This window comes from Phoenix dactylifera, chromosome 11 (genome assembly GCF_009389715.1).
Source record: "Phoenix dactylifera cultivar Barhee BC4 chromosome 11, palm_55x_up_171113_PBpolish2nd_filt_p, whole genome shotgun sequence".
NCBI classification, from domain to species: Eukaryota; Viridiplantae; Streptophyta; class Magnoliopsida; order Arecales; family Arecaceae; genus Phoenix; species Phoenix dactylifera.
Window position 1 is genome coordinate 29,099,997 of NC_052402.1, and position 23,387 is coordinate 29,123,383.

The 23,387-nt window shown below is 38.5% G+C and overlaps 1 protein-coding gene across 3 annotated transcripts in view; it reads right to left on the bottom strand.

Annotated features, from left to right (window-relative positions):
* The window catches only part of LOC103722438 (protein SABRE-like), an 88,470-nt gene that overhangs the window by 40,138 nt on the left and 24,945 nt on the right, over nucleotides 1–23,387 (bottom strand). The window contains exons 6-13 of one of the 3 annotated variants that reach the window (XM_017846506.3): nucleotides 13,497–13,670; nucleotides 13,326–13,403; nucleotides 9,969–10,220; nucleotides 6,826–8,940; nucleotides 4,325–6,143; nucleotides 3,937–4,037; nucleotides 633–989; nucleotides 383–501 (exon numbers count right to left, since the gene is read on the bottom strand). In XM_017846506.3, coding sequence (XP_017701995.3) covers nucleotides 383–501; nucleotides 633–989; nucleotides 3,937–4,037; nucleotides 4,325–6,143; nucleotides 6,826–8,940; nucleotides 9,969–10,220; nucleotides 13,326–13,403; nucleotides 13,497–13,670 — 5,015 coding nt within the window. Of the gene's footprint in view, nucleotides 1–382; nucleotides 502–632; nucleotides 990–3,936; nucleotides 4,038–4,300; nucleotides 6,144–6,825; nucleotides 8,941–9,968; nucleotides 10,221–13,325; nucleotides 13,404–13,496; nucleotides 13,671–23,387 lie in introns of all 3 variants that reach the window. The other 2 variants (XM_039132035.1, XM_039132036.1) reach the window with 2 other exon arrangements.

Below are 23,387 nucleotides of genomic sequence, written 5' to 3' on the forward strand. Positions count from 1 at the left end.
GCATTAGTGGCTGTCATAGATTCCAATATTGGTATATCTATGTTGTTCCTTTTCCATCCTCCTAATTCGATATGAATAGGAGAAAGAAGAGTCCATCTAGTTCATTTTGAGGACCAAATGGTGAAACCCCAAACAAAATATCAGCTGCCCAATTGCTCTTTTGATTTAACATGTCTAACAAAATTAGCCAATTCTTAAACAACATAGATTTCTTCACAAGACTCTCTCGGGAACAGATAAACTAGGCATAATCCACAACAATGATCTAATTCTTGAGAACCCTAGGATTGAGAAATTGAAAAACTTGTGACTAAAAAGAATCATAAATGATATGCAAGGTATAGTATAGAATTACCCAATTATATAGATGATGTAGTCTCACCTGGCAACCCTCGCAAAGAGAAGATTGGTTAACACATCCAGCATAACCTGAAATTGGCGTGATGTCATTGTTGCAGTAATATTAGGAGAGTTGAAAGTCAGCTCTTTTAGTGGTTTAACCTGCATCCACACATAAAGTCAGAGTAGGGGAAAAAACTAATTATTTGCTAATTAAGTAGGTTCTAAGTAGGGAGAACTAGATATAGTCAATTTTCATGCATGAGAAGTTTGACAGAACTACTTGAGCGTACCTTCAACTCTGGAGTCCCACCTTTGTGTCTTGTATAGCGGAAATACATTTCACAAGGCATAAATACCCTCTCAAGTAAAGCACCAGTTCGCTTTACTTTTGGTGAGCTCCTAAGAATTTTGGGTAACCACTGAACTCCAGCTCCTGGGTCAACATCAGTTGGTGCTACATGAGCTTGAACATTCTCTAGCATCACGGAGAGCTCCACGCGATGCCACATCATTTCAGGTTCAGCCACAGGAATGGATACATTGCTAGTACATAGGGCTTGTTCAATCATCTCATAACCAACATGAAGAACAGAATGAAATGAACGAGCCAGGACACGACCGCTAGCAGCAGCTAGTAGAAACCTACCCTGATATATAAGTATGAAAGAATTCAATTCTTAGATAATGAGAAGAGAAATTCACCAATTTTAGTTAAGAGATATTCATTATATAAAAAGGATGGAATTATATAACAATAATATGTAGAGGTTTTCCTTTAGAAATTGAAGAAACAAAAAAAAAAATATTATTATCAATACTGCTAATTTATTTGCTGTATCATAATATTTTCATCATTCTTCAAAACTATTTTCCTGTCAAAAATGGGTCCTTTATGAAGCAACACACTATTGTGAAAACCTTATGGAATGATTGGACTATTTGGCCATTTTTCTTATTATCAATTTTGTTATCAACTGGCATGTAAAAAAAAAAAAGTAAAGTTTGGATCTAGTCTCAAATTTGAGCAGATTTAAAAGAATCTTCAAAATTTCAATGTAAAAAAAAATGACATTTTTTTTATTATCGTGGTTAATGATGACAAAGTTTTTGTAAGTACAATATTATGTACTGCATCAAAATATCGTGATTGTTGAGGGGAGATCTAAAATCTTTGGGCTCATTGAGTTTCAAGGTTTGGAGGTTTCAGCATTTTTGGTTCATATTAGGAGTTTTGGCTACAAAAATTGAAACATTAGGGATGTAATAGAAAAGTAAAATATGACAAGAAAACAAATATGACACAATTTAGAGTATTTCACTTTGTTTGGGATGATTGGAAATATAAGTTTTGTCTTTCTGGAATGGAAGTCAGATATGATTAGGGTTTACTAATTATGTTAGCATCATTTTAAAGAGTAATATGATATATAATTGTTTCACAGAGTCTAATTAAAACTATGTAAAACTGTAAACATTTGCAAGAGTTAAATATACATATAAAAATTTCATAGTGATATAGCTTGTTATGATGATTACCAGTACCTTAGGAGACCAAGAAACTATATCTGTAGTTCTGTACTGTAACTTTATAAGTGTGAAATATGACTATAATTAGATATAACTCATCTAACTGTTTGTAGGATTGAGGACAGTATCAAAAATATAAGCTCAAGCCATATGAATCTACTCTTGGCAATGGATAGGCACAAGAACAGTCATTTCTCTTTTCTTCTTTACCATTTTCTGAGCTTTCAATCAACAATTTGCATTATTGGTCAATTAATTCCTCTAAATTTGTATATTAGGATCTACAAACATCAAATGTATTGCATATACATCCCACAATTTAAATTAAGTAAACTATTGAAATAATCATTCCTATTTATCCCTTTTGGTGAACAACTTTACATCTCTTAACTAGAAGCTTTGTCAACTAACTATGAAATCTGGATTTTGGATTCCTTGAAGTGTGCACCAAATGTTTCATCCAAGGTTCGCCCTCTTAGACTGGACTCCTTACCAGTACCATCCTATTATAGTATCAGTACACAGTACAGTACAATACGAGATAGCGAGGCATACTGAATGTCGGTACGGTACAAGACTGCATCGGTTCAATACTGGTATGGTACGGTCCAACCGGTACGGTCCCGACCAGTATGCAAAACCTAGGTTTCATCTTTCCCTATTTTGTTAGACCTAAAGGGTAGCTACTGGAGCTTTCTAAGCATATAAGAAACAACAGAAGGGGTGAATCATGATGAAGGGAATAAGGGGGAGAGACACTTAAATTTATCTCTCCCATAGCTAAAAGACAAACAAGGATATATAGGTTATTTTAAACTTTGGTTGAGTTACGCAAGCAGAAAGCATAATTTGTCTTGTAGAGTAAATTTTAGGGACTAATTAAAAAATCAAAAAAAGAAATGAGACAAAAAGCCAACCAATGATTATATAGCGTTCATGTCCACTGTCAGCTTAGTTCAGCTAAAACCTTTCAAAACCATCGAAACTGACCACAAATGACTAAAGACCAGCCAAGAGTTGCTTTTGTCTCCATCCTGGCCAATCTTGACTTGTGGAACGTTATTGGGTACACATTGTTTCTCACCTAACTAATTAGTTAGGAGATATTATGTAGATGTTTGTGGAAGTCTTATCACCAAACCAATTCATTATTTTGTAAAAATCAGCAGAATATATGACACAAATTTTGTATTATGCGAAAGAATTTAAACACAGCAAAGTTGATCTTCAAATTTATAACAGAAGGTGGTCAATAAGGAGAACATCTGTAAAGACAGAAACATGCTCATCGAAAATTTGTTTAGGTTGATATAGTTCAATCTTGGGCATAACCAATACTTTTCTCTATTTTAAGAGGGTATAATAAGATCACAATATAATTATGGTGAAATTCTGATTGATACTAATGATTTTATCGAGGCCTTTGATGGGATCTTTCATAAATATTGTGTTCAATGTATGCTGAACCGGTATCAGTAGGCGTAGCAATTGCCTACCAGACTAGTTCGAGACCGGTTTGGGACCAGTTCGGGACCGGTTTGGACCAATTCGTACTGGTGCTGAATCGGTCTGCATAACACATGCGGGCGTGCTGCCCAAGCATGGGTACCAGTGCAAACCGATCTGATTCACACCGGTATAAGGCGGTATCGGGCTTGTACCGGTCCAGTTCGCACCGGTACGCCTCCGTACCGTTGGTTCCGACCCCATACCGAAACCGTTTTCCACCGCCGTACCAGACCGGTTAGGGACCGGCCCAATCCGTTACATGCTGAACCGGCCAGTGCGTGCCAGTTCAGCATACCATGATTGTGTTATTATAACTTAAGTCATATATGGGCTGATTGGATCCCATTAGATGGATCAGGTCCACTTTACCTTTAATTAGAGGAAAATATGTCCACATCTTCAGATTAAGGAGATCATCAAAACAGCAAGACCAAAGGGAAAAATAACACCAAAATCTGCTTAACAATTGCTTCATCTACTAGATAAAACTAAGGCATGATGTTGCATCATCATTCACGTATATATTACAAATCTTAGGTGCAGAAATAATATACTCACATTAGCTTCTTCTGAGTGCAGATTGAATTGAGGTTGAATAACATTAACCATGAACTGGCGTGTCCCTTCCTCTTCTGAGTCGTCAACATATCCATGCCTTGCTGGTGAATAACTAATTGAAAATTAATTTTCTGAACACTAAGCATATATCTTATGAAAGCAACTCTAGAAGTTGATTTGTCAAGAAAGCAAAGAAAATGACTAGTACAAGGCAGCAGCAGTTTGTGTTGTTATGTACTAAATCAAAGAATACAGGCACTACTATACAAGTCCAGAGCTAACTATGAACTCTTGAAACATATGAAAATCAATATCAAACTAATGTACCAAGAAATATAAAATAAAGAGTTATTAACCAACGCACCAACTGCACTTGAGGATGAATTACCCATTTTTGGAGAATGAGATGAATTATTGACAGGCTGAGGTGAATAGGAACTTGCACAATTGGATGCAGAAGGACAAGATTTTGAGCTATCATCGAGAGGCATTTGAGTCCCATCAATTACTTGTCCCTCAAGCAACTTTCTTTGTGCATATTGCCGAGAGGGAGAAGGTTTTGGAGGCTCAAATGCTTTTGATAAACCACCAGCCAAGGACAAAACTGCATCTCTATTTTCTAAATTCCACAAAATCTTAAGGCCATAAACAAATACACGCTGGCAATTATCAGCAATTACCACATTATATCCGTCATCATCACTCATATGGTCACCTTCACTACCATTATCAAACTCAGACTTTACATGAGTCATCTCAGTACTCTTCCTGCCAGCTTCTTGCCATTCTGATAACCTTGTGGAATCAGCCTTCGGAGCTTGTCTTCGTATAGTGAAATAGTCAGAATATAAAAGAAAGCCATCATCTCGTGTTTTTTCTGTGCAACCTGTCACATAATTCCATTTTTCGCTACTGAACTTATCTGCTTTCACAGTTTGAGAAGATTTATTACTAGTTCGAATATCTTGACCTCCAGGTATTCCAACATTTCGGTTTAAATATGCCTTCAGCAGATGCAGGTCAAGACCCTGGTAAACAAGATCAAGAGGTTCGCGCTTGCAATTAAAAGTATACTTCTGCTTACCACGACTAAAATAAAGTTCCAGTTTCAACTTTGTCATTCTAACTGTCACACCCTTAGCAGGATCATCATGCCGTAAAGGCATAAAATTAATGCAAGTGGGTGAAGCATCAATGCGGAGAAAAAACTCAGTCATGACTTTGTCTAATGACAAGTTACCTGATCTGGCAACTCTTGGAACACCAAAACGTGGCCACCGAGAGAAAGATCTTAATTTTTGAGGAGGAAGATAATATAGATTCCACCAATTAATTAACCAAAAAAGGTCATGGGCACCAAGGTTTATGGTTGGGGAATCAGGTGAAGTACAATCCAACTTTTGAGAAGAGACCAACACAGAACCATCTAGTGTTTTAATGTCTTCCATGCTAGAAGATGAAGATAGCTGGTCAGCTAGAAGAAGAGAGGATTTAAGTGAAAAGTTCCACTTAAGTGATAGAGAGGTTGAGCGGAATGGATCATAAACTTTCCCATGTGGTTCCCCTTCTACAGGAAGTGCATGCAGATAATGGTTAAGGGGATTCCCAGACTCACATCCCCACTCCATGAAAACTTCAACAGAGAAAGCAGGACAATATAGTAAAGGTTCAGAGACATGACATGGAGGCTTTAAACTGCAATTCTTTGTCAGACTCTCTATACTAGAAACATAAATCTTAAATTCCTTCATAGAAAGACATACATGACCATCTCGTTGCTGAATCTCCATGTAACCAGAAATTATTTCTGCTCTATCCAGCTGCTCATACGGGTTAGTTGTCCCAAGCAGATACCATTTAGTCTCCACGAAACATAAACTAGCTTTCCCGTGAATGTAGTACCTCATATCATCCCACCATGGTAAGCTGCGTTCCTTTTTAGGAGGTTGAGCTTCATTTAGTGAACTTGGATCATGCCTAGTGCCCAGATTGACCCTACGAAGAGCTACGGTAAATGCATAGCTTATATCCGCCAAAACTGGTTCATATCCCACTCCGAATGAAACTTCCCCTTTATGAAAATACAAAGGCAAATCATAGTAAGTTTTCATCGGTGGAGTTGTGCCACTAGCTGACCGTAACATTCGCACTCTCCACCATCTTCCAACGAAAACATCTTGCTGCATTTGGGGCTGGAAACAAGTTGCCTGAAACCAAGAGAAGATTCACTGTCATGTACCCATAACAACACACAGAAAAAACGCTGCTTCCAATTGCATATCTACAGCAACTGCCAAAGGATCTGTTATGAAGTTTTACATGGTTAGAAAAGATGGTGCCGGGCTGCCGGCTATACCAATTTATACCCAGATTCTGAAATGAAATATTCATATCCAGTCTCAAAACAATGCACTGCCTTCAACTTCAAACTAGATCTAATGCAGTTGGATAATCCAAAACTAAATGTTGTCTAATAGTAAATACAAATGTATCTTCCAGATTGTAAGTTAGTTGATAAATTAAAACTCATTGATGGCACCAAGCAAACAGGGTATAATACAGCATATCTGAAAATTGCACATGTTCCTTCAAATTTGAAAAAACAGTAAAATACACCTAATACCCATTCAGGTCAAGGTCCCCATGAGACATAAGTCATATAAAAAGACCTATAAGTCATAAAGCAGTTTCTGGTCTTGTTTCAACTCACTAATAATGAAATTGAAGAAAATATACTGAGGAAAGAGAAAAGAGAAAAATTGGACTAGCACGATTTTTCATACGTAAAATACTTCAATGTATTTTGCTATGCTCTATTTAATAGAACAAAAGACAGAATAAATTCTCTGTAAGGTAAAGCTTGGAAAAACAAACAGCATTGAGCCTGACCTGTTGAGCAAGCACAACACGTCCTTGACATTTACCAGCAGTTCCAGAAAAGAGTGGAAATGAATAGTTTCGTATCTTTGCAACCAATGACCCTGCATTTAAAACGATATCACTACCATACATCCGGGAGAATGGTATTTCATTGTCTGAGCAGACAGGGTCAGTCTTTCTAATGAAATCAACCATTCCAGCATCACCTCCATCGATCCTTGTAAGAGTGACATCTAATTCTGTAGCACAAAGTGATAGCAGTGAAGATCTATTCATACTTGATTTAAATCCAGACTGAAAACCTGTTATGCATGCGCCGGACCCTTCTGAGATCACCATTTTTTGACATGCCAGATAATAAGACCGAAATGCCTCCTTATAGATTTCTTCTTGAAAATTTTGAGCAGATGACATATCAGATGCATCAATCTCAATTCCATTATAACGGATCTTCTTTTCAGAATTGTGTGCATTTGGTTCAGCATTTTCTGAAATCTGATTACTTTCGGATACATACTCATCAAGAAGCTTTGACCTCACAATAGTGTTGCAAACTTCATTCTTCATCAACTGGTAATGTTCATCAAGCCAGCCTTGTATGGGTTCCTCCTCGATATCTGCTGTAAGTCTGCGTATGATAAATCTGACAGTTCCAAACTTTGTTGACTTAGTTTTAGATTTTCTTGTGCTACTCTTCTTGACAGGAAATATCAAATTTGTTTTAGCAGCAGCAATAAGCTTCAAGCCTCGCAGTGTATCCTCAACAGCATCATCAACAGCACGTAACTGCAACCTGTAAGGCATGCAAATATGAACATCAGGGCTCCGAATTGCCCAATCCCATGAGATTGCAGACTGTATTTTGGAATCAGGCAGATTGCTCTTAGATACTGGAACACGGGAAATTTGCATGCGACTACTTTTAAAAACTCTGGCTTCATTAAAACTAAGCATGATTCCTTCAAGTAGCACACCTATTCTCGCATTCTCAGAGAAGATAGACTGCACATGAATTATTGCTTCGACACCATCTGCAAGTTCAGCAGATACTTTTAACATTTCCAAATCAATGGCAAAAACTGATTCTTTTTTCTTGCGTTGCTTTTCAGTTTGTACTTGATCCATGATTACTTCTTTTCCCGGTACCTTATTCAAATCAATGGATTCTTCCTTCTTATCATTATCAGAACTTTCAAGCCTGTTACTATATAGCAGTGATCTCAAACATGTAACTAATTCAAGTAGTGCCAAATGCGGATCAGGTTCCCATCTGACTGATATATCAGTGACATTGAAGAACGAACACACAGCAACATCGTTAACTCCACCAGAACGGCGTACAAACTTTGCCTTCTGCATATCAAGTAGAGTCACTTTTGTTCCGGCTCTATTTTCTTCCGGATATTCGTGATAGACTGATCGAGCTCGCTCCAATTCAGTCTGCATAGAATGCTTTTCCTTGTTCAAGCATAGTCTAAGACGAATAATATCAAGAGATGTGGAGAATTTCAGATGCTTATAACCACTGGGGCTAGTGGATATTATGCTTGCTGTCCGTGGCGTGCCATCTGCAGAGACACTGATTAGTACTTCACCACCTTGTGAACCAAAATTTACACGCTTGGGATCTGCAACAGTCATATCTTCCATACTCACATTCCCACAATAAATTATAGAGAACTTTTCAAGACTCAGTTTTAAAATTTGTGTCCCTTTTGCAGTTTTCTTGCGACATATATGCCCAACTTTGTTCTGTGGAGCTCTTTTACCAGGAGATAAACTTTTTAATAATGTTTTAAAGGACATCAAGGTCACTATAAGAGACTCAACATGCTGAAAGCAAAAATATATTCCCATATCAGTTATGTTGATGGAAAATACTAGTTTCCGCCGATTGGGGTCATGTTCATCATATTTCTCCATGTCCTTTTGTCCCCAATCAAGACTCACCCGTGCAATGTCAACGAAGGAGCCCAAATTAACTTCAACACCATATAAGCTTTCCTTCAAGGATTCTTGACACTTATCTACCAAGTTCAAATGTAATTTACCAAGTTCCGCGTGTAATTGAATTCCCTTCCTTTCTATATTATTGGCAAGTAGATGACAAGACTGTAAGCATGCCTGCATCAAGGTATTTCGTCAAATTAAATCATATAAGTTTAGCAGGAGAATATGCATTGATGCTTCATGATTTATTTTTCACTTTAGGGAGTCAAAAAGGAAGTGCTTTAAAAGTTTCCATGCATGGGACATGTTACATAAACATTATTTTTTAAAAAGAAACTGAGCTACAGTAACAGGTAACAGATCAACTGAAACAGAAGAATCTAGAACAATCAAGATGCATTCCTGGCAGGAAGAGTTGATGCTGTTAATCTAAAATAAACAAAAAAAAAGTGTTAGAAAAAGGTTGCAAAGTATCAGCTTGGTTGAGTGTGAGCATAGGAGAATCTTAGGAAGCAATGAACACCTAAGGTTGAAGGTTTTTGCAAATGAAATCATGATGTTCTAATTGGAAAGCAAAGCAACGTGATAAAGAACAGAATGCCCTGTTAACATAGATCCAAACTATGAACAAATATAAAAAAGAAATAGTTGTTACACATGAAGGAGCTTAATTCACATCTGATCCATGTACCCAAATTCCATAACATCATTTTTTTCAATTAAATAATAAACTAATTGTTATAGTACAAGAAAAACAAAAGGATAAAAACAGAAAATAACAAGTTCCAGGGAAAAAATGTAGCCTCCCAAGTGGTGCTTACATATTACTAGTCAAAGTACCTAGAAATCATTTAGTGAGAATATTTTGTGGCTGGATGATTAAGTGTCATTTTGTATAATGGTGAATATAATGTTCTTGCAGAAGCACCAAAACAGAGAGTGAGCACGAGCAAGATTTCAAATTGTGAGAGATATTTGGTCTATCAGGCTCAAAATACATCTTTCTCATATAAATTGAATGTTTCTCCAACATTTCCAGATTTTCTCACCACATTCAATTGGCAAATCAATCACTAAGCATTACTCAGCTCATACCCGATGTCAACCACTAAGATGATTTTGGCAAAAATATTGGCCTTAAAAGAGCATCGATTTTTACCAGTATATCAAAATGAACATGCTTATAGTAAAAGATAACTTACCTGGTATAGTGGCAATTCATCAACACTGTAAAGCATGATAGCCATCTGTGGGGTGGAGACTGTACATGTCCATATGATAGCCTTTGTGTTGTCTGCTGGCGAACTTTCTTGTTGAGAAGTCTCCTCATGAAGAACCATCCGCTTCTTTTTAGCCAAGTGAAGAGAAATCAAGGGCTTTAATCTGCTCGTAATAATGTTGCATTGAGATCCTCCAAGCTTGACATGAATCTCAGTTCCTATTGGTAAAGGTGGCTGAAGCAAATGCATCGCATGTTATGCATAAACAAAATTGCATAAATAATTGAGGTCTAAAGAACACCTTAGTACTAATATTTCAGGAAAATAAAATGACAAAGCATCATATATAAGTACATAACAGCGTGAGAAATGCTAGAATAATTCTTTCAAAAGGAAGCAAGGTCAAAGAATAGTCTATACCATTTTGGAATAAAGCTTATGATAGGGGCTTTAAAAGAAACTAGATTTTTTTACCAAGGTTGTCAGCACCCAAGATAATATTTTGCGGCTACTTCTATCCAAGTTTGCAGTCTAGGTATCAGACCCCGTACAGGTACCCAACTGATACATCCCTACCAAGCAAGGTCTGCTGTATTGGAATTGGCACCCATATCGGTAGGCCAGAGGTACACTATGGTATGCCCTCGTGTCGTGCCACTCCGGCGTGAACCGACAAGGAAACCGGCAAGGGAGGGGGAGAGGAAGAAGAAAAGAGGAAAAGAAAGAGAGAGGGAGGGAGAGAGGGAGGAAAGGAAGAGGGACCAAAGGAGGGAGAGAGCAGGAGAGCACGGCGGGGAGAGAGAGAGGCAAAGGGAGAAGAGGGAGAAGGAAAGAGAGGAAAATAGACAGAGATAGAGGGAGAAAGGGAGAGGGCAGCGGTGAGTGGCGGCCACCAGAATAGGGTCGAGAGGGGGAGAAGGAGGGCCAAGCACATGCCCGACCTCGGTCGAGCATGCCCATTCTCGGTCGAGCTCACCGCGCTACCACGCATGCCTAACCTCAGCCGAGCACGACCAGCCTCGGCTGAGCTTACCGCGCGCCCACGCATTCCCAACTTCGCCAAAACTAACCTCGCCAAGCACATGCCTGACCTCGGCCGAAAACGCCCAGCCTCGACCGAGCTCACCACGCACCCACACATGCCCAGTCGCGGCCGTGCAATGCCCAGCCTTGGCCGAGCTCACCTTGCGCCGCCCTGCCATGCCCTGACACCCGACAGTCGCACCCCCTGTCGTGCCAGACGCCTCTGCCGTACGCCCCAGTGCCGCCTGCGTACCAGACGCCCTGCCAGATGCCTCTGCCATACGCCCCAGCCCTGCCAGCGTCCTAACAGCGCCAGCAGCGCCCTGCCACAGCGCCAGCAGCCTGCCAGCCGCAGGCCTTGGCCAGCTAAGGCCTTGACCGACCTAGACCAAGCCTTGGCCAACCTAGGCCATTGTCCATTAAGTGTTTATCCCCCATGAAGAGCCTATAAATATGCATGGGGAGAGCTTGGGAGGACATCTTTTTTGTCATCTAGAGAGTTCATGTATTTCGGCCTAAGGGCTTTGGAGAGCTTTGCTCTATTATAATCAGTCCTAGAGTGTCTCTAAGGACTTGGGCTAGTGAGAACCCATCATAGTTCCACTAGATTGTTTTTGTAATCTTGTCTTTGGGAATATAATCAACGATCAAGCGTTCCTCTACATTTCTTGAGTTCCATACTTGTGGTCTTTGGTTGTTTCCATCAAACCAAGGGTCGGGCCAAGCTGCAACCAGTAGACCCGCCTCTTGAATCCCACGAACGCTTAAGCACCCGAACACCTTCCGGCGTTACCCGCATCGGCCCGAATCGACCAACTTCACGGTGCGCACAAGGAGCGCGGGACATAGAGTGGTGTGGAGGCTTCCGGGCCGAAAGCCACCCTCCATCAAAACCGCACCCACGAGCATTGGGAATTGCGCGGGCGCGTTACCACAGCAGCCCAAGTCGGTTCGGCGTACCCTACATCTATCAAAACTCACAAGTCACAACCATAGAAACTAATATAATATTTAAAGATCATTCCACTAACTTTTTTCAAAAAAAATTCCACCCAAACTTGAGGAACTACTCAACTTTCCTTAGACTTCAAAGCTACATCTGCATGATCCTCCATTCAACTTAGCATATTTGTTTAGCTTCTTTGTCTTGTGGGTCCAATCTCTCAGAAAGTACAAGCATTTCTCTCATCCCATGTCTGCAAATCAACCCATGTAGAGCCAAATTGCCAGCCTCTGTATGACTTAAAACCTTTTCACAGAATGCTTGAACTTTAACAATAAGCAAGCCAATTCAAATAGTTGGAAGGATGCTTGATCATGTTTTCCTAATTACAAAATGACAGCTACTTGCAGAAGACAAGAACACCTTCAACAGAAAACACAGTTGCCAGCTTCTCCCCATGCATAAACTAAGTCTTCTAATAGCTACTTGCCATAATACATGAGCAAATCCCTGGGAATACATAAATCTACATGAATGGTTCATCCACCCTATATAAACCAGCACAATTAGCCTTCATCTTTTCATTCCTAAATCTACCAGATGCCATGCTGATCTGGTAGGAATCTTTTAATGCTTTTTTAGATTTCCAACAAACTCTGCCTGGGCCATTGTCTATTGGGAAGCCTCTCTCCTAATTAGGTCCCAACGCCTACCATGGCCATTGTCTATTGCCACTTCTGTTAACTTCCAATAACTCCCATTAGATATGAACACCAATCACCTCTTATATAAGATCCTCAATCAACAAAAAAGTGCTTCACAACAATGTCTCAGTTTGATCTCCATGTATTCCAATTTGCTCATTTCTGGTTTCAACATTCAACAACTTTAGAAGTTAGAACCAAAAGTAAATAACCAGAATAAGTTAATTATGAGCAGAAAAACTTAACAGCCCTGCCAGAGCAGGCATCCACACATGACATTGCATGTGCATACATTTAAACAATCAAGGAAACAGCAATAGAGACGATGCCATCTCTTATGCAAGCATACTGACTTCCTATTTGAGCACTGATCTGCCAACAATGTTGCCTCCCAAACACAGATCCTCTTATGTATGGCATCATACATAGGTAACAGCTTTTCTATGGTATAACACATAAGGCTACGCAAAATGGCTAAGCAAGGGAAAAATCAAAAATTAGTGGTAGATCTGGTGACCAGGAAGAAAATTCTATGGTATTTGGAAGATTATGTTATGCCAGAAAGCATACATAAGCATTCTTGAATCTCGGGTGTCGATTTGATAATTTGACAAGAATATACAACAAGGTCAAATGCTAAATCATAATATGGCAAGATGAAGAACTCACTTGCATTGGAATGTCAATAGAAGCCATAACTGCAACTTTTAGGATCTCCAACACAGACACAGAACCTCCTCTGAGGACCTGCAAATGAATATACAAAGGGGAACAAAATTAAATGCATCAATTTGAAGGAGAGTTTTCCGAGCAAAATAATCTTATCAAACAATAACTTACATGAATTTCACTGAAATTCATTTGAAGATAAATATGATTTATCACTTCTCCAGAATCCTCATATCTTTGGGATTTAGTACTTCTAAGATCAATTCCCATAACACTGTTGTTAACAGAAAAGTCTTGGCCACAGTGCAGAAACTTCACATCTAGCTTTGGCATATTGAAGCTAACCTTCCAGAGAATAAATAAATCTTGTCAGATGATATGGTCAAAGAACTATCATGTCAACTTCCACTCATATGGTCAACTAACACTTATGAAGTACAACTATCAATCAGAAAATATTTTATAGAATCACCAACACATAATTAAGCAAGGAGTAGAAGCACCAAATAAGCCCCAGAGAAATTGTAACATAAACCATAAAAGTTAAAGCATCTTGTAATAATAATAAGACTTTAAAAACAATCATTTCACTCTGCCAATGCTGTATTTGATTAAATAAAAGCATAGTAAATGTTAAAAAAAAATACCATATTAAATAAAAAGTTGCTTCCTAAATCCTAACTACTCTATGGTTGAGAGAGGCTACTTTAACTACAGTGAAATTACAGCGAAAATTACATAATTATCTTGCTTACAATGTATTGCGAGAGATATTTGTATAATGTTTTATTTTTCACCCTTCTGTAATAGCATGGTTTGTAATAAATTAAAGTGTTTCCAATGAACATCATTACCAAGGCAGCACAAGTCATACTTCGGTTCAACTTCATGTTTTTAATTGTAACATTCCTAGGACATGATCATGCATCAATAACATCTTCAGAGTACTCTAGTTAGCAGACGATAACACATCTACATTAGTTATAAATATAGTGAACATAAATATATGGCATGATGCCCATCATGTTATAGTACTAACTTGTCAATTACAGGTTCCCATTAAGTTACAGAATAAAATTTGGTTCCAACTTAGAGGATTAACATAAACGCAAAACATAAGATGGAATAAGGAACATTTGTTCAGGTTAGGGAAAAGAAATTAAATTATCAAAATTATATAATGGAGTAGACAACATTTGTTGGGCATTAGGAAAAACAAGTATATTAAATGGATATATGAATCAATATTGGCATGCAGCCTATGAAGTTCCATGCCATAAGGCACATATTGTGCCATCACTGGACCAGCACGTGGCACAGCTGCATTACCAGCCCTCCATGAGTTGGGGGAAGTGCGGAACCAGTAGTGCCCATGAGTCTATGTTTGAAGCACTAGTATAGCACAGCACATGCAGTGCTATTGCCAGGCTGGCACAGAACTGGCATGTGGCATCCAAAACCTTGTTTGAAATCAAAAAGGGCATGCATTAAGAATTCGAAACCAGTTTTAGGACTTGGGACCAATTGTGGAAAGCATCTGAGTTCCATATACACCAAGCTTATCAGAAGAGTCATATTTTTATGTTGTTATCTTTTCATACTTGAACAAAGATTTTAAAAATGTTGACATTCAATACAAGGATGGAAATCTAATTGAAAGATTAGTACCATGGAGTACAATGAATATTTTCAAGGAAGGGAATGTTAATTCATCTGTTGTCATATAGACCTACTTCAAATACATGGAAGTTACGAAAGAGAAGTTAAGGGCCACACTTCCAAAAGACAGACAAAAGTTTAGGTTCAAAATTTTGACATGTAGCTTGCTTGAATTGAAAATGAATAATCAAAGGAAGATACAGGGCAGCAAGAAAAAGAGTTGGACAAATTCGGATTTATCAAAATTTCCATAGGAGGAATGTTTGGTTTTGTACCAAACTCTAGATGCTCCATAAAAAACACCTAAAGGAAGGGTATTACCCTGATGACAATAAAACAGTATCTTAATAATACAATGCTCAATCAGCCAAAACTCTATATTATGATCATTATAGGTGGACCATGCAACAAAATAAAATCCAAGGTTTCCATAGAGCTATTTGGATAGCAACTAACCAAGATTATATGGCTCAGGAATATTGAGTTATACATATTGACCTCAATGCTTGAATATTAAAATGGTGCCAAGTGTGTTGAGCGTGATCTGGACATGGATATTCATCATATACTCAGTTTCCATGTCAACATGATAAAGATACAATTCATCAAGGAAGAAAAACACCAATAGTTTCATCAACATTAGCACTAAACTAATTTCAATTTTAATGGAAAATTAGTACATGGTCATATAAAAAGCAAAAGCTAGAAATTTCTTTCATCCACATCTAAAAATCAAACCATGAAACTAAGGATGTTGCTTTGGATGGTCATTATGTTGAGAATTGATAATGTTCCACCACTCAGAGAATATACATTTGATTAAATCAATGACCTAGTTTCGTATATCTCGTACTTCATTTTTAAGATATTAAGCTAATTTAAATTCAAGGATCGATCATGCATTGCCTAGAGCTAATGAAACTTGAGCACTGCCAGGAGTAGAAGATAATGAATTCTTCTAGTTTTCCTTCGCATGAAAAATCTGAAAGCAATTCATCATAAAATACAAAGAACAAAACCAATGAAGACCATAGCAAATTAGCAAACTGAGGATTTCTTTGGTACGAATTACTAGTTTAGGATTAGCTGGTAGAATAGATTGACGAGGAAACCTAGGTGAGCATGAAGTTGTTTTTGGAATGGTATCATAGTAGAGCACAAGTTGTTCTAACAGATACAAAATAAGGTATTAATGAGGTTGATTAATCCGTTTATTTATGTTAATTTAGATGCTATTTAATTGGCACAAGATGTTTCATAAGGTATGATTCCTATGATCCATGAGGACATTATAGGAAATTCTGCCGATTGCTTTAGGCAATCGAGGAAGAAAAAAGGTTCTGGATATTGTTCCTTAAATCTGTCAAAGCTATGGACATAGTTAGCGCTGCCAACTGTACATAATGGCTATAAGATGGGGCTAACTTTCATAGTTTCCAGAATCATGACTCCATAACACTTCGTGATATCAGGATACATTGACAGGTTCACCTGACAAAACATTAATTTGAAACCATATTGTCAAGATAGATTGTCTTCGCAATCTGTTATTTCTCTGCATGTCCGCTAACCTAAGAGATCTTTGTGGAATCCCCTATCTCATAGTCACTTTAGTGCAAGGTTTCAAATACTGCCATAACAGGACAGTACAAACAGTACCATACCATTCTGGCAGGTTTCTAGCATTGGCACAAGATATATCGGTACGGGATGCAGTTTTGTACCATGTGTCCGTACCCAATATCATACCGTTCCGGCCAAAAACTGGTATATGAGGTCCGACACCAATATTTAAAACCTTGCTTAAGTAGCTAGGCTATGCAAACCTATTGTTTCAATTTTTGGTTTATGTCAGTTCATGCAAGCAAGCAAATATCTGGTCAAGACAATAACATCACACAGCATTGGTTTTCATTGAGCCTAGTTAAATATTTTCTAATACTTTTAAATCCTTTTATTTTTTATTTTGGCACGAAGCAGCATATATGCTTATAAAGCACATACCATGCCGAAGGTATACTGGCCCAACCATTAGCACCAACATTTAAAACTGCATAGATTATATAGAAGGTTAGCTCGTAGATGCTAATTGGATGTGCATATGTTATAGTGAGAACATGTAGGATGCCCAACAAAGGACCCACAATCCAACAAAGGAGAACAACTATTTGGGTGATGAAGATTAATCGGATATTTACATCCCACTAAAGTTTAATAAAAGAGTTCTGATGTACTTGTTCTTGTGACAAGATCATAGAAATATAGCACATTGATTAGCTTGTGAAATGTATTATTAGAAAGTATCAAAACATAGGGCCCATGGATGCATGTTTTGGTTATAAGTTCAAGTGTTCAACACATAACCTCACGGTCCTAAGGACCGGAATGAGTTGGTGATAATAATGGAGGGCCATTTGCTTAAGTGGTTGCACTATCACATAGAGGGACTTAAATCTCAAGATGTTTCGGATCTAAGGAAGCTTGCTGTTGCAACATTTTTCTCAAGTCAATCAAAAGTCAAAACTAAGGTGTTAGGGTCCCCTAAGATGTGATAATCCAAGTAGCTAAAGGTTATGTAGTGGTACATTGCAAACCTAATAGCCTAATAACCTTTTGCTAGAATGACCTATCCAACCTACCTTTGTGATCCCATTTGCTTAAGATACGATCCAGCTTCTTCTGGAACTATTTGTGACAAGGTCTACTGTACTGCCCTGTACCGTTCGATACGGGCATATTGTACCATACCGAGAGAAAACCAGTACGAAACACACCTTCAAGTCGATAAAAGCCCCATACCGCCCTATATCAAGGCGTACTAAGGTGCGTACCAGTCCGTACTGAGACATGCCGAAATAAAAATTGAGAAAAATAGTTACATAGCTATTTTGGCATAGAAGTATACCACACCATACTGTACCAAACTGATAAAATACTAATACAGCAACCGGTACCGAGATTGTGAACCATGGTTTGTGAACTTAAGGACCCTAGGGTGCAACTATTGGCCCAAATTTATAGTTGACACATATTTAGAGGCATACAAGCTACTCTCTATAAAAATTTAGTGTCCATTCATCCAGTTTTGATGCGATCATGCGCAAGTAGCCTAGGCCAAAATTTGAAAAAAATTGAGAAATAAGTAGCCTTTGATGCATGTCCGAGGGCCTAGAAAAATATATATAGCATCCATTGTTGGGTTCTACATTGTTGGGCCTATGTCAGATGTTTGTCAATCCCAAGTAGAAGGAAAGTAGATATGCAAAGGCCGGCACTGAAAGGAGCAGTGTCGAGGACTTGGTGACAAGGCAAACATTCTGGCAGCAGGCCACTACAATAGTAAAGGCAATCAGACCGTGGACAGTGAGAGATACCCCAAATGGACTTCCTGTATCATATAATAGAGAGGGCAAAGACAGATCATCAAGGCAGATCCGACACATGCCCAAGAGTGCATCGACATCATTGAGCAGCGATGGGACTACTAGATGGGTAGGAACTTGCATCTAGCAGGTATCAAGAACATTGAAAATTAGACTGCTCCTATACTTATATAATTTTACTAAGATAATAACGAACTTTATGTGCAGCATACTACCTGAACCCTCAGTTACTATAAAGTATGCCTGGAATCGATATAGATGACAAACTTTTGACTGCTCTCCTAATGTGATTTACAAGATAGAGCCAAATTCAGAAGTCGCGGCCCTATGTCTAGAAGAGATAAGTGAACTTAAGTGGCATGTGTTAGTTAACTGGTATATTCTATTATTAACATAGCACAATATGATTCTTTTTCATAAACCAAAATATTTAGAGAGAGCAACGACAGCTTTGGAGTATCTGCAGTTGTCGTAAGTAAGAAATATATGAATCCAAATATGTTACACATCAGAAGGACATTTATCTAGCATTAGATGGTTACTAATATGGTACTAACTTTTAAGTAATTTTTTTCAATGTTTTTGTAGCTGAATGGTGGATTCATTTTGGGTTGTCCGCGAAAAATTCTAAGCAGTTAGCTATTCGGATCCTCTCCTAGACGGTCTTCTCGAGTGGCTGTGAAGTCCACCTTCGCCCTCATTCATAGCAAGCAGAGAAACCTTTGACACAAAAGCGTCGCAAGTGATTTCCAGTTGCACGATGGTCTTTGATTCACCGGTGAGTCCTAATTTACGCATACTATACAGGATAGGGACCACAGTGCACAATCTGGTAGAGCTCGCAAGAACACGATCATATATAGGAAATGGACTTCTAAAGGTCATTCAGGAGGACATGATGCAGCTGCAGATGACCTCGCACGTGAAATAAGATCCATAAATATATCAGATTTCAAGTCGTATACTAGATCCTATTATCCGCAGCCATAGGCAGCCTATGACCCATACGGATATAGATATGAATATGGATATGATACGTTTGAGGCATTTCTGGTGGCTACTATCTTACGCTATCCGAAGCATCTTGCAGGTCGGATTTTGTTGCCAGCATGTTCGGATGGGCCCCTCCATAGTTGTATTATTAACTAGAGGACACCTTTCAGAGCTAGAGCTTCAGCGAGACATCCGAGAGTGCTTATAATCCGACGCGCATTCTTTATGGGATAAACGTATAAGACTACAATGCCGTTGGTCAGAAGGATGGGCTAGTGTGCCTCCTGACTATGCTGATGATCCGGATATCTACGGAAGGCATCGCCACTCGACTCGATTTTAGATATTGGTACATATGTTGGACTTTAAATGTATGTAATTGATTGTATTATTTTCTAATTTTTACGTCACTACTTGATTTGAAAATATTTTATATTGATTTTATGATTTGTATCACTTTAAAGCAATAAGATGCATATCTAAGTTAAACCAGAATCATAGAAACATCAAAAAAAAATCAAAAACACATCAAATTAGACTTAAATTCATAGAAAAAGTTCAAAATGAGTGATTACCAATTAAATTTTTTAAAACTCTTAAAAAAATTGGGCGTGCCGGTCTGTTAATCGGCATGCCCTACTCGTACCGGTTCGGATCCCGGTACCAGTTTAGCGGACCTTGATTCCAAGTATTGTTGGGCATCCCATTTCATAAAAAAACAGGATAGCCCTGTCTCATGGTATTTAAGACCTTGATTATTATAGTGGGGGAGATGCAATTTGGTCCATCAAGACATTCATGTGATGCAATAATTGTTTTATCATGGGCATGCATTCCTCTAAAACCTCATTATAGTATCTTATATTTAGCTATAATGTTAAAATATCTCCATATAAATGTGCATGTCTAATCCGAAAATAGGCTATTTTGTAAAGATCTGCTGTGCCGATACTGGGCACCGGACCGATTGCCCGACGGCAAGGGTCGGTACAGGCCTGCGTCGTGCCGTGTCGGGCATGTACCGATGCAATAGAGGAGGCGGCAGAGAGGGCGAATGGGAGAGAGAAAAAGAGAGAAGGGGAAGAGAGGGAGGGGGGAGAGAGAAGGGTGATAGAGGCCGACGGAGGCCCGCAACCCGGAAAGGAGGCGAAGGAAGGCTTCATGGTCGGATCCCCTATTTCATTCAAAATAGGGGTCTGGCTGCTTTTTAATTTCGTAATCTTTAAGTGAAGTAGATAAATCGGAGAAGCGCCTCCTCATGGCTTGCCGGGCTCCGCACGGCTCGTCGGCCTTCGCACAGCTCGCCGGTCTCCACCTTCCTCCCTCTTCCTTCCTGCCCCGCTCTCTCTCTCTTTTCCTCTCTTTCCTTCTCCCCCTCCGGCAACAAGTTTCGTTTCCATTGCCCGAACCGTCTAAGTCCGCTGCCAGGACGGCTCGGTACGACCGGAACCGCCCGATTCAGGACGGTTCCACCGACCTTGGAGTGGACTGTAGATCAATAGAAATTTCTGATTTGGTTGGTTTGTTTTTGAGATATAAGTTTTAGTTCCGTTCTAATATTGATTGATTTTCTTATGATTAGTTGGTTTGTCATCATTTCTTACCTTGATGTAGAACTTTGATCTGATTTGCTCTTTTGAGCCAATTAGATTTTCTTATATGTCTAGTAGGTGTAGTCTTGAACTCTTATGACTATAGTTTAATAGTTCTTTTTGAAATTGCTTTATGGATTTATTTATGGGTGAAGAAAATTATTTTGATGGGTTAGGTTTTAATGTCTAGATGCAAATCATTTTCTCCTCTAAAAATATCAGTGATACATTATTGTAATTCAACAATCATACTAGCTGCGATCTTGATCTAAGCAGCGTATTTTGATAGATCAGTGTTGTTTTTCCTAGTTTGGTTACCAATATTTACTCAATTTATTATAGACATATGTTCAAAGTTTGAACTTCTCACCTAAACTAGTCTATTCTTGGCATACAGAGCTTTCCATTTTAGATATGATCATACTTTTGTTTCAGCCATGCAATCAAACACTACAGTTCAGCATGGTACCACCGGTACCATACCCATCCCAACAAGAAAACAGCACCTGTATGGATGTGGGATGCCAATTTTGTCATGAACAAATTATACTAACCATACCGGTCTATACCGATCGGTACCGGTCAGTACTATCTATAGTCTGTACCAATTGGTATCGATCGCTTTTTAATCTTTTTGATTCTAATTGCCTCTATCTGTCCTAGCCATATTGTTACCATTCCATTCCGAGACAAAACCTTGTTATAGATGAATTGGTGTGGGATATTAGTTAGAGTTTTGGATCTAATTAAACAGGCCTGGATATATTTAATGGCTTTAGCTTCAATAATCAACACAGTTTAATTTCAACCTAAGAGTAGACAAACTACATAAATTACCATCCTAGAAAACTTAAAATAGAACAAATTGACTTGAACCTTTTTTTTCTTAATTTTTCTTTTCATTTTTGGACTTTATTCTGACTTCTTTTAATAAAACTCCAAAACTCATAGAAAAACCTTCAAAACTACAAAAAATACCGAAATTGAAACTATGTCTAGGGAACCAAAACAAGAACTAACTTTTATAATCTTTCCTAGAATCCACTTAAGAGTGTCAAGTGGGTCAGTTATTGGGCTGGCTAACATTATGCTATAATCTCTTCTATGGTACTATCTTTCTCTCCTTGCTTTCCCTACCCTATCTTTACATATTATACAATCACAGCCCGGAGAAACTCCATACGCCTCTCCAATGAGTGCAGAAAATGCAAATGAAGATCTAGAGCAGGTACAAAAGATGATTGTGCCTTGAGCCCTCCCAGGCCTATGGTTCTGGAAAAAGTTTGCATCCACATAAATGGGAGAAGCATGGTTAGGCAATGATCTTAACATTTTGTTGTTTATTTCTAAACATAGCTTCATGCTTTGGGTGCATTGACATTACTTTTCAAGACATATTGCCCTCGGATTACACTTCATATAGCCAAGAAGCAAGAAACCAGAATTTATAGAAGCATCTAGAACACTGCTTTCATGTTTTGAATCCATATAATTGAGAGATATGTTTTTCAAACGTTAGTTTTATAAACTTAAAAAGGGTCTACAAGTGTCCTCTGTTGTAAAAGGGCCAACAATTAGGTTTGGAATAACTTGTAGAGAGTTGATTTATCCCTTCACTAAGACTATTACTCACACCACTAATATGTAAAGTCGAACATGCATTTGTATGGATTTTATGGCATTATTGTCTAGGCATACTACAGTAGGTAACAATCAGGTAATTTAGCACGCTACGTGTAACTCACCTTGAGTGGTCAATGGTTCTAAATAGCACGCAATCAAACAGGTTTGCCCAAGTATAGTTTTAGTCTAATTCGAGTTATAACAGAAAATTCTCATATCAAAATCAACATAAATTTGATTGGCCCGGGAAAATATCACCCACTATGGAGTTATTCAGTTTAAGGTCAAATCTCATTTAACTCAAATTTTTAAAAATATTAAAATATAAAATTAATATGAAAATCCTACCCTGCCTCTTCTCTCGCTTTTAATCTCTTGACTCCTTCCTTACTCCTGAATCACAACCACCCACCCTATCCCTCCATTGCCCAAGCTACACCCCATTACCCATCTTCCTTCCCCCCTCTCTCACACCAAACCCACCAATCTTACCTACCTCAACCAAGGTTTGTTGTACCAGTCTACCAGTACTAGGCACCGTACGAATAGCTGATTGCCATGATACGAGTTGGTAAAATATGCCCCTGCAGGGAGACATGGTACACTGCTGGAGGTGAGACAGTAATCATACCATGTGTTAGTACCATACCGAACCAAGCCCCATACCATACTGTTATCTTACCTGTATAGTAAGGTATACCCAATACCAGGCTGTATGGCTTGGTACAACAAACCTTGATCACATGTGCCCTCACTCTATTTCATTCCTTTTTCCTTACCTCTTTCCCTCACATGTATCATCCTAATTTAGG